At 40.1% G+C, this 11597-nt stretch overlaps 1 protein-coding gene across 1 annotated transcript; it reads left to right on the top strand.

Annotated features, from left to right (window-relative positions):
• Positions 1–8732: 8732 nt before the first annotated feature.
• LOC140321758 (olfactory receptor 52K1-like) lies at positions 8733–9692 on the top strand. The gene has a single exon (XM_072398545.1). It carries the CDS (start codon positions 8733–8735, stop codon positions 9690–9692), a length of 960 nt encoding a protein of 319 aa, XP_072254646.1.
• Positions 9693–11597: the final 1905 nt, after the last annotated feature.

Here is an 11597-nt window from a genome sequence, read left to right as displayed (position 1 = left end):
AGAGAGGGTCCCTATTCCCCACCCCCCAGTGACTAATCCCTAAGTGAATCCTGAGTGAAACACACTGAAAGTCTCTTGTCAGCGAGATAAATCAACGGGTAGAGGGTCCCAAATTGCCCCCCTGTCCCCTTTATAAGTTTCATCCAATCGTGCTTTGGGTAAATGAAGGGTAAGGACAGGTCACTGACCTTCCAATATCTGAGCAATATGCTTGTGGACTGTTAGAGATGTATTGATGATTTCAGAGGAGTCGGAGGAGGACCAAGTACTTAGCAGGGGTTGGAGATTGGCAGAGAAACGCAGTGGTACTGCCCCCCGGCTGTTTAAGGGACACACGCGGTACCACAGCATTTCTCTGCCAATCTCCAACAAGTCACGCATCACTTATCCTTTAAATGTTTTGGGGTACAACTCACAATAAATGGTTAAAGTGTTTTTTCTTAGAAATATATCAATATGGCTCCTAATCCCTCCATACTCTATTCAAAACTCTTTGGGAAGTCATCAGTAACTTTTCTGAGTTACTAATTAGGGGAGATATTTAAAGAGAGGGATTTTCCCCCACCTTCTGTTCCTTACAAATGTTCCTCATCATGTTCTGTTCTGATGACAATGCTCATAAGACAGATACAATGGGAGACTTTGCCCAATACTTTGCATCCAAAACCACCAAATACTGGCAATTCCAAGTCATGTGACTCTCCGCTCCGAAATCTTCTCTTTTTTGTGTACAGGAGAAGGAGGGCCCTTCATGTCCACATCACATAGACATTTTGTGAAACATGTGGCTGTATTCCCTGGGGGTCATCAAAGTATATATAGAGACAGACAGCAGAGGGACGGGGCCCTTACACCCCACCTGTACACAGGTAAGTACAGCCACTGCATTACTATGAACTTATAGTTAAATAATTGATAGTCCTCTTGGCAGTAAAAAAACAGAGATATATTTTTATATTTCTAGGATGGAAGTGATGGATGTTAAAATTTATCCACATAAGTAAACATCTAGAGACATCGGTATTTTTGTGATTTAGTATCACGTTCATTTTTATATTTGTTGGTTTTTTAGTGCACTGACACTTCTGTCTCTTGATAACAAAAATAACATATGTGAACAGAGGTGAATACCGGTATAAGGAAGTAAGGTTTTGTTTTTTAGATAGTGAAGTAAATGTTTTTGTAAATGCAGACACGAAATAAAGGAGAAATCCGCACCCTTGAACAATCCGAGAAGTCCCAGGGTGGATGTTGGTGCGGTATCCCCTGGTGCCCTGTCTTTCTTTGCTCTATAACCTCTCTCTTTATAGGGGAGTTTTAAAAAACTGGTAATTATTAGATAAATTTGTATGTATGTGATGACTATATTTTTATGTATATTGGTAACAATATTGCTTGTAAAATATATATATATTTCTAATTGTGGAACCAATCTCTCCTGAAGAAGTAGGCTAGTCCCACGAAACGCGTAGAGGTTATGTGTCGTATTTATAGCTGGAATTGTCTGTATTAGAGTTCATAAACAATTTTTGTAATTCAGTGTTTTTAAGAATTTATATTAAATAGATTGTATTAGTATTAAAATTGTCAATTATTGGAAACGGCTGGGAATATTGCCTATAAAGTCCCTTGTAAACTTTCTTTCTTTTACAAAAAAATGTATATTCCAATCATAAAGTGAAGATAACTGAATGATCATTTACAGGAAAGAAATAGGGTAAAGGTCCTGTAGCAAATCAAGATAACTGAATACCAAATAGTCACAAAGATGAGCAAAGGATTTGGATGGAAGAATAATAAAAAACATTTTATTTCCTCTTTCTTTCCCACCTCACCCTCCTAAAGTTTGTAAGACAATGGAAACAATGTAATGAATGTTCTGTGCTTAAAAGAAGACATCCCATATAATGTGTAACTTTCTCCTGATTTCATTAATAAGAATTATTGTTTTTACATAAAGTAGTGAATAGATTTTGAAAATCTTAATCTTAAATTGTTTAAAAAGTCCAATTTTTGTTACGTAAGGTAAAACATTCATTATTTCAAGGAATGCGGCATCTGTTGAAGACCCCAATGGGATTTATTTTTCTCTGTAAGTATTTCCTACAGGACTTCCATCCTTTATCCGTATTTATAGAATATCACAAAACTCTGCACACACAGGACTGGCAGATGACAATTTCCACTAATCTGGGACAAGTCTCCATTGTGGAGAGCCAGGCGATGGGACCGATATGTGGGGGTCACACTGATACCAATGGTTAGACTTCATGGATGTCATGCGGAGAGTTTGGTTTGGGTAAAGTTTAGCACAACACAGGGTAATGTTTAGCTTCTCGTCTGGCAAAGTAATCAACATCCAGGATTTAATAGTACACAGTTGTAATTCGCTTATGGGCACCATTACTGTTTCCATACATTATAAGCTTTATTGATAAAACGGTTACAACCAGACAAAGGGGGCAATATGTGTACAATTCTACCACAAAGGGAAATAAGATTAGAAAACTTTAAAAGAAAAAAGAATTCATCAACACCGGAGCTCAAACATGATACTAAGGTAAGTGAAAGGGGAAATCTGGACACATTGGATGCAGGTGAATGTTACGCCAAATTGAGATGAATGGAATAGTAGTTTCCAGGAACCCATTGATGAAATCCCCTAAAATACAGCTGAGTATAGAAGACAATTTCCACCGCTATGCTATACAGCCCCATGCAGCAGAATGAAACTAAAGGGTTTTGGGGGGTTATAGGCTAAAGCTGAGACAGGATAACCCAACAGTATGGTCAATGGGGTGGAACCTTTGTGAGTTTTTAACATTTCTGATGGCTACTAGTATAGTTGTGTATACTACTAGTATAGTTGTGTGTCGCTATTCCCCAGACACCAATCCCCCAATCTATGCCGCAGTCTTCGCCTATAGCAGCCCCCGCTCAGCCTCGGGGGACTGGTTGTGTCTCCCAGCACTCGGTTGCCCCCAGAACTTAGTGCGCAATGAATGATGTCTGGAGAAAGGCCGGCAGCTGACCCGGGGCCCACTAAATGCAGAGTAAAGAGCCACAAATGCAGAGAAAGAAGATAGGAATCCAAAAACTAGCCAAGGTAAAAAACACAGGAAATCAGACCATCCAGCGCAGTACAAGGGGTGAGGCAAAAAGTCGGGGTCACAAGCAGAGGTCGGTCCAGCCAGTTCAAATAGGTAATCAGAAAACAAGCGTAGGTCAGTAACAGGAAAACTCCCAAAAACACTCCAACAGAGGTCAGCACAGCAGACGCTATAACCGGCACCTCAGACTGGGAGCAGGGAGGCTATAAAGCACCAGCAGCCAATGACAGCCTGGGATTACCAGGAACTACTCAGCCATCAGCTGCCACAACTCAATTCATTTCAGCTGTTCAGCCTCAGTGCAGAGGATGCTGAGGGGAAACCCCAGCCACAGGGATTCTGCAACCTACAGGGTACTGCTCCTGCAACCCCAGTGCTACCGTGAGTGCAGCCGCCAGAGGAAATAGGCTGCGCGCACCCTTCTGCGGTGAGGTATCACCTGGGTACTTACACCCAGAGAGCGCCTCCTAACAGTATGTTTGGTATATAATATATAAACCCAGAACATTGTGACATCTCAGAAGTGGGCAGGTATGGCCAAAGTCTATTTATATAAAGTATTTGACATTCTCTACCAAAAAAAATGACTTTGTCAGTGTGTAGCTGCACACTAAACACCACTTGCACATTTTTCTTCTGATGTGGCAACAAATATGGAGCATTGCTGCCAAGGAATCATTCCTACACATATCCATGGATTATTGGTACAAATGGGTGGGACAAGGCCAATATCAGATATGAGCTGTGACCTTCAATCTATGAAAACTCTTTTACAGAGCGGAAGGTCTGAGGACCCGCCAAAGTTTGTATATATATTGTTCTGTTGTTGGTAATACAAAAACATGAAACCCCTGAGATTTTAGTCTGAATTGGAAGATCCCACCCCTTGCATTAAAGTGTTTGGCTGCTGAATTTTTGCGTTATTTGTAAAACTCCAGAATTTGTGTGTTGTCACCAAAATAGTTGGACATGTCTGTGGAACCAAAAAAAAAAAAAAAGTATGGATGTGAATAGGCATTTTTGTCACCACAATTCTGGAAGGTCAAGGGAAACGTAAAGAAAGATGTCCCAAATGAAACTGTTGCCAAAGTTAAGGTGAAAATACATTTTTATAGCTTGGAAAAGTTAATTAGCATCTCAGTTCAACTCATTAGCACCCCAATGCTGGAATATACAAGAAAATGCTTTCCTTTTAATCCAACACTTTCATCCTTCCACAAATTCCACTTTCCAAAATGTGTAGCTTCAAAGAAAACAATGTAAATAAGTGAAACAATTATAACATGGCTGCAGAATTTCCTAAAGATGTGATTATCTCTTTATTTCCAAAAATACCTCGGAACCTGGCTAGTAATGAAGAAAGCAAACAATTAGTAATAGCCAAACCTCCAACCATACCGGGCTCCTGGGACCTGACCCCCACTTAGCCATACCAGGCCCCCAGCTGCCCCAGGAAAACACCTTGTTGGAGGAAAGAGTCGACGCAATGTTACCTCAGTATTGTTGGGTTGTAAGGTCAGGGAGCCTATTGGAGTTGGAAGGCCTTCTTTCATTGGAGGACCCAGAAATCTCTTACCCCTCCCCCCGGGGAGCACAGGAGTACATTGATAATTATTATTATATATTGTACGTACAAAAGGCCAAACCTAGCAATAACCTGGCAGCACAAGAGAAAAAATATATTGTTTACTTACATAGGCTCCAGCAAGGTTCAAAGAGGAGACCCCGGAAGATCCATCCAGTAATAGAAGCTTCACGTCATACAATGAGAGGAGCCCCATCCACTTGGGGAATAAATTGGTGTTCTTGTCAGTTTTTATTTGGCCTTTTGACTCATTGAGAGATTCCAGTAGAATCATTCATTCTTGGATATTATAACAGCCCTTGTCCTTGGCCCTGATTTATTAAAGCTCTCCAAGACTGGGGAGGATACACTTTCTTCAGTGAAGCTGGGTGATCCAGCAAACCTGGAATGGACCTGGTCCCGGATTCAAAACATTTGCTAACAAATAACAAACTACTTTGAAGAAATACATTCCAGGTTGGCGGAATCACCCAGCTTTACTTAATAACGTGTATCCTTTCCAGCCTTGGAGAGCTTTCATAAATCAGGGCTATAGGGGCAGTTGAGGCTGGGGGTAGCCTATAAGCTGGGGACCTACATAGATCAGATAGATGTCAGGGGAGGAGGGAAAGTATTAGAGATAAATATTATAGAATCATTGAGTGACAGTTCTGAGTGTGGCAGGGCTGCAAAAACCACATCCAAGATGGTGGCACCCAGCTGTAGTCTCGGGGCTTTTGGATGTCACGGGGTATTTACAGGGAAGAATAGGATACACGCTCATATAATCCAGTGAGAAGAACATGATGGGGGTCATTGGATATGTGGAGGAACATATAATGGGGTCTCTTGTACTGTTGAAGTATTTTGTTGCTTTATACTCATTTTGGATGTTTTATATATTTTATATATTGTTTATTTAATGAATTTCATTTTGAGTTTTATCTTTGTGTGTCTGAATGTTATAATTTGTAACTTTATCATTTATATTTTTTTTTCACTTTCCTGTCTGTTGTTTTTTTCCTGTAAAATAAAATATAAGAATGATAATAATGATTGGTATTTCTTTTTTGGGTCCAGGATTAGATCCAAGATGGATGAATGGAGTTTCTGTAACCCTCAGAAGTCATTTACAGCTTATTGCTTCCTATAATTTCCTTATGGACTGAAATAACAAAGTTACACAAAAATCACCCAACATGAATTGCAAATAATAAATGTTTGTTGTTTAAAAAAACTTGTCGTTAGATAAGAGTAGAGTAGAATTTAATGGAGGTGGCTGTGTTCACGGTGAATGTTCTGATAATTATTATGTCTAATAAATTCCTGGGGGAGCAGCCACAGGTCAATAAATAATGGGAGCCGAGGGAGGAGGACATGGAATGTGGGAGAGTGCGAGTGATGGAGAGGTGAGTGCCTTACACCAGCCGAGTGTACAGCGTGTGTGTCAGTGTGTGTGTCAGTGTGTGTGTGTCAGTGTGTGTGTGTCAGTGTGTGTGTCAGTGTGTATGAACAATGTGTGTGTCAGTGTGTGTGTATGTACAATGTGTGTGTCAGTGTGTGTGTATGTACAATGTGTGTGTGTGTGTCAGTGTCAGTGTGTGTGTATGTACAGTGTGTGTGTGTGTGTGTGTGTGTCAGTGTGTGTGTATGTACAGTGTGTGTGTGTGTGTGTGTGTGTGTCAGTGTGTGTGTATGTACAAGGTGTGTGTCAGTGTGTGTGTGTATGTGTGTATGTGTGTGTCAATGCCCCCTTCCAGGTGAAATAGAATAATGAGTGGGGACATATGGCAGCCTAATATCTTAGTATGTAACTGTGCAAATATCAGGTCTCTGCGATTCTATTTTTTCTTTTAGTGAATAGCTGTGATATCAGAGGCACAAGCAAGTTTCACTTGGTTGGAGTTAGTGAGAGAAGTGTGAATGTGCTTTGCTGACTTTCCCTGGAGAAACAAAAACTTCATGATGGCCCGTAACTCCAACGACGTGAAACTTGCTTTGCCTCGGCCATCACAGCTTGTCACTAACAGAATAGAAGAAGCAAATTCCTCCATCCATACACACTCCTGCCAGGAAAACAGACGGGTCGTTTTATTGTATCCGGACAGAAGATGTCCGGCATAGATCAGAGTAACAAATTCACATCAAGGATTAGGAAAATGAGAAATGGGAAGAACAAAAATGAATGTAATGATTGTGAATCCTGAAATAAGAGGGATATTCATTTTCCTATTAGGAAACAAAGGTTTTATGTAAGACAATAAACTGATTCTCCAGGTTTGTATGTGTAGAATTCACAACATGTGAATATGTAGATAATATTCAATGTACTCTGATTTCCATCCTATAGCATTATTTTGATTTATTAAAAAGATGGTAGGTAAATGTTTTTCCACACAATAAATGTAAAGAATTTGTTTAGGATGATTTTGGGTATTAAAGTGAAAATGTCAAATAAATTATCTGTGTAGAAGACATATTATCTTATTTTATTTTACACTCAGTGCATTCTCTAATATTGGTATGGACCCACTAGGATGCTTTGACACACGATGTTATCCATGGAAACTGTCCAGTGGGAATAGAAGTATTTCAGGCTTTAAATATCTGGGGTAAGAGGGTGCTAGAAGAGCAGATTGGCCAGGTGAGGGTTGGAAGCAAACCAGGTACGCTCTTATCCAGATTAGTTAAACTCGAGACTTATATTATTATAATAATCCCAGGGGTGGGGGGAAGATCTCATGGTCAGACCTGTAACAAAGAATAAAAATAGTTTTACAGAACTTTACACATTTCTATAAACCTGTAGCTCTGGACACAAGGTGACCTAAACATATCAGATTCATTTGGGAGAATAATTACTCCAATACCAGAGATAAAAAAAAATAAAAAATACACTTCTGGCCCAGATGGCCCTTTACAATTATTGTACACTGTACGGCCAATATTATGTGGCTCCGATTTAAATAAAGGAGCCCAGATGTCTCCAGTGAAAGGTCCTGTTCTTACTACCATATACATTGCAATGGGAGAAAATCCCCACCATCAGTACCTGACATCACCAATAGGAGCAAATCTCCGCCATCAGTACCTGACCTCGCCAATGGGGGCAAATCTCCGCCATCAGTACCTGAACCTCACCAATGGGAGCAAATCTCCGCCATAAGTACCTGACCTCAGCAATGGCAGCAAATCTCCGCCATCAGTACCTGAACCTCACCAATGGGAGCAAATCTCCACCATAAGTACCTGACCTCAGCAATGGGGGTGAATTGCTACAGACATTTGTTTGGGGATCATGTGTCTTGATGGATGAGTTTTAGCATAGAGGAAGGATAGAGATCAGTGAGGGCTTTTACTCAGAATCTTCTGTTCTCAGACAGCCTAGAAGAATGAAGGATGTAATAGAGACATAACTCCATACTATTCCTATCTACAATTATTTTTTGTACTGTCCATTTTATTATTTTCACTTTCAAACTTGAAAAAAAACTATTCTATATTAAGAGGACACTTCTAACTTGGAGAGTAACATTACCATAAAAATACACAAATCTATTAAATAACATGCCAAAAAACAGCATTCCCCCTCCCCTCTAAAATTTAAATCAAGTCATTTCCAAGAATGAATCCTGAATGGCCAACACACACACACACACACACACACACTGTGATATTGTAAATTTCTTTCCAAGGTCTATGAAGGATGTTGAGCTGGATAAAAAATGATGAGTAAATATTTCACCAATTTGTCTCACAAATGTTCAACAACAATGTTCTGGAATTTGCTTGCCAGCCAACTTTTGGTTGAATGTATGAATTTATTCATGAATGTATTATTGCTACCAAAGTTTTGGGATAGGGGGCATTCAGGAAGATTTTTTGGAACATGTCCAAAGTTAAAAAAAAACCCTGGAAATGAATGAGAGAATACAAAAAAATGAGATTGTCACGTGTAGCCTAAAATACGGGTTTTTGCCTATTTAACTCACCTGTAATAAATATATAAAATGTCTTGTAGATGACAGCCCATGTCTACTTGTATTTTCAGCTTGGAAATGGAAAATGGAAACCTTCAGAGACTAAGCCAGAACATCTCCAATTCCCACAGCGAATTCATCCTGCTTCCATTTCCTGGAGTATCAAATCACAGACAGATCCTGATTATCCCATTCTTCTTAGTCTACAGCGTCCTTGTTGTTCTAAACTTTATCATTTCTTACACTGTTTGGTGGGAAAAAACCCTCCACACTCCCATGTACATTCTAATTGCGCTTCTCCTGCTCCTGAATATCATTGGCACCACTGCAGTTATGCCGCTGATGATACAAAGTCTGTTGGGACAAAACAAAGTTTCCTTATCAGGTTGTCTGTCCCAGATGTTCTTTGTCTATTCGGCTACCATGTTCAAGTCGGTGGTGTTCCTGCTAATGGCCTTTGATAGGTACATAGCGATCTGTAGACCATTGCGCTACCACAATATCATTAACCAGAATTCTCTGTTCCAGATGTGGATGATTGGCTTGGCTAGGAATTGTCTTCTTGTCTCAGTTGTGGTTTTTCTGGCATCAAGAGTTCAGTACTGCAGATCTAACATCATCCTGAACTTTGTGTGTGAATATGGGGCCCTTCTCAGCTTGGCCTGTGGTGAAGTCTTCAAAATCCAGATGGTGGGTGTGATGGTGAGACTAGGTGTCACCTTATCCGATGTCACTGTCCTCCTGGTCTGCTATGTGAAGGTTCTCAGAACGGCCCTGAAGATTGCAGCTGGCAGCGCTCGAGGCAAAGCCTTGAACACGTGTGGGAACCACCTGTTTGTGGCACTTACCGTGTACACGTGTGGCATTTTGTCCTCTATCCTGTACAAGGTAGAGGAGTTCATTTCATATGACTTTCAGAATCTCTCCAGTGTAATCTATTTTTTGTTTCCAGCTATGGCCAACCCCGTTATTTATGGGTTAAGAATAACTGAAATTAAGGACTGTTTGATGAAGCCCTGGAAAAAAAACTTTCTGTAAATTAAAAAAATTTCCAGGTGTGAGGTTCGAGTTGAATACCATACAGGTAGTCCTCGGGTTAAGGACATCCAACATATGGACGCCTCCTAGATACGAACGGGGCTTCCCTGCTCCCTTGTGTGCAGGATGTGCGGAACGGAGGCTTGAAGGGGGGAGGGAGCGGTTTGCATGACTTGCAGAAGTAATCTTTTCTAAACACAGCTGAGGTTTTGGGTAATCTTAGGGGGGTGAGCTCTTTAATGACCAAGACAAACTCTGCGGTTGTTTCTTTTTGCATATAAAAGCACAGCTTGCTCCAAATGTTAATAAATGTCTAGACTCTATAAAGAAATGTTTTGCTTTGTTTGTGATGAACTGACAGTGAGGATTTTATACAGTAACTGACACCACACTGCCTAATAATATAATGAGACAAACATCTGTCCAAATTTGCATTTATTAAAATAATCTACCTGTTCCCACTTACATACAAATTCAACTTAAGAACAAACCTACAGTCCCTATCCTGTACGTAACCCGGGGACTGCCTGTTGTGAGTTAGACCTAACCTTCATCCATTTGCCATCGGCAGTTTCTGCTAACCTATGCAGACATGTAAGTGGACAAATTCTTCCTGTTGTACAACTAACTAAAGGGAAGGCTGATGGATTTATTGCCAAGCACAAACCAGCTATTGGGATAAATGATCTCTGGGTCCATTGTTCAGGTTCACAACCAGCAGCATTTCCATTGGTTGGTAAACGGGCAGCCAATGGGAATGCTACTCCTTGTATTCCTGAACAAGTTTATTGTCCATGTTCACCTTGCCAACCAAGAAGATGACAAGGTAAACATTGGCCCATGTTTGACTCAAACCATTTATAATGAACTCATTTTGCCAAACCCTTTGGATGAATTGAACAAGGACAGATTTGTCCATAACTGACAATGTCTGCTAAATGTTTATATGGAATTTTCATAATGTCCCAACACCAATTAATTTCCTTTTATTTCCTAATGACTGAAAAGCTGTGTCAAAAATCAGTGTGGAATAATAAATTACAACTTTAAATTAAATTAAAAAAATTACTAAGAATGAATGTATTATCACAAATTTTATTCCAAGTCTACTTATATGGGCAAACAAGCTAAAATGCACTTTTCCCCATCAACGATTTTAAACTTCTCCTGGAGTCATAACGTTATTTATAGTTTGCATCATATCCAATGTCTTTGCCCCTCCAATGTCTTCTGATTCTAGATACGTTCACAACCCCCTCCCCCCCCCTCCCAGGTATAACTCAGGTATAACTTTATGATGGGGATGTAACTCCTTAAAGATGTCTCCGTGACAGATGAAGAAAGTATGACCCTACCAATGTGTTCCCAAGCCATGTCAAATAATTAGGCTATACCCTTTACAAAGTGTTCCCATGTCAGAAGATAGACATGTAACCCTTCCAATCTATATCCCGATCTGAAAATTAAGGTAAAACCCCTCCAAGGTGTTCCCAAGACAGAATGTAGAGATGTATCACCAATAGGAAAATTTCATGCCAGATGATGGTTATATGACCCTCCAAGGCAATTGAAGGTTTGGATGATGTGTTCCCGGGCCAAGGTTGTTTTAAAATAAAATATTATGTATGTATGTTTTCTTGTTGTTTGTCTTCTGTATGTTTTAACCATGCCAAGGTTTTCCAGGCTAAAGTATAGACGTATAACCCCACCAAGTACCAGAGGTTGGAGATTTAAGCACTCCAATGTGTCTCTAGGCCGTATGGTAAGCTGTTTATGCCACAAAGTGTTCCTAGCCAGGTGACTGGTATGGCCGTTTTAATTTTTTCCCAGGATATATCAGGGAAATATACCCAGCCCAAGGGGCCAGATGATGAAGGTAAATACCCTGCAAGGTGTTCCCAGGAT

This window comes from Pyxicephalus adspersus, chromosome 1 (assembly GCF_032062135.1).
Source record: "Pyxicephalus adspersus chromosome 1, UCB_Pads_2.0, whole genome shotgun sequence".
NCBI classification, from domain to species: Eukaryota; Metazoa; Chordata; class Amphibia; order Anura; family Pyxicephalidae; genus Pyxicephalus; species Pyxicephalus adspersus.
Note: the sequence above shows the minus strand (reverse complement) of the source record. Positions and strands in the feature narration are given on the sequence as shown.

Bases quoted from the DNA above. Each gene is read 5' to 3' on its own strand.
- LOC140321758 (XM_072398545.1), top strand. From the start codon at position 8,733: ATGGAAAATGGAAACCTTCAGAGACTAAGCCAGAACATCTCCAATTCC.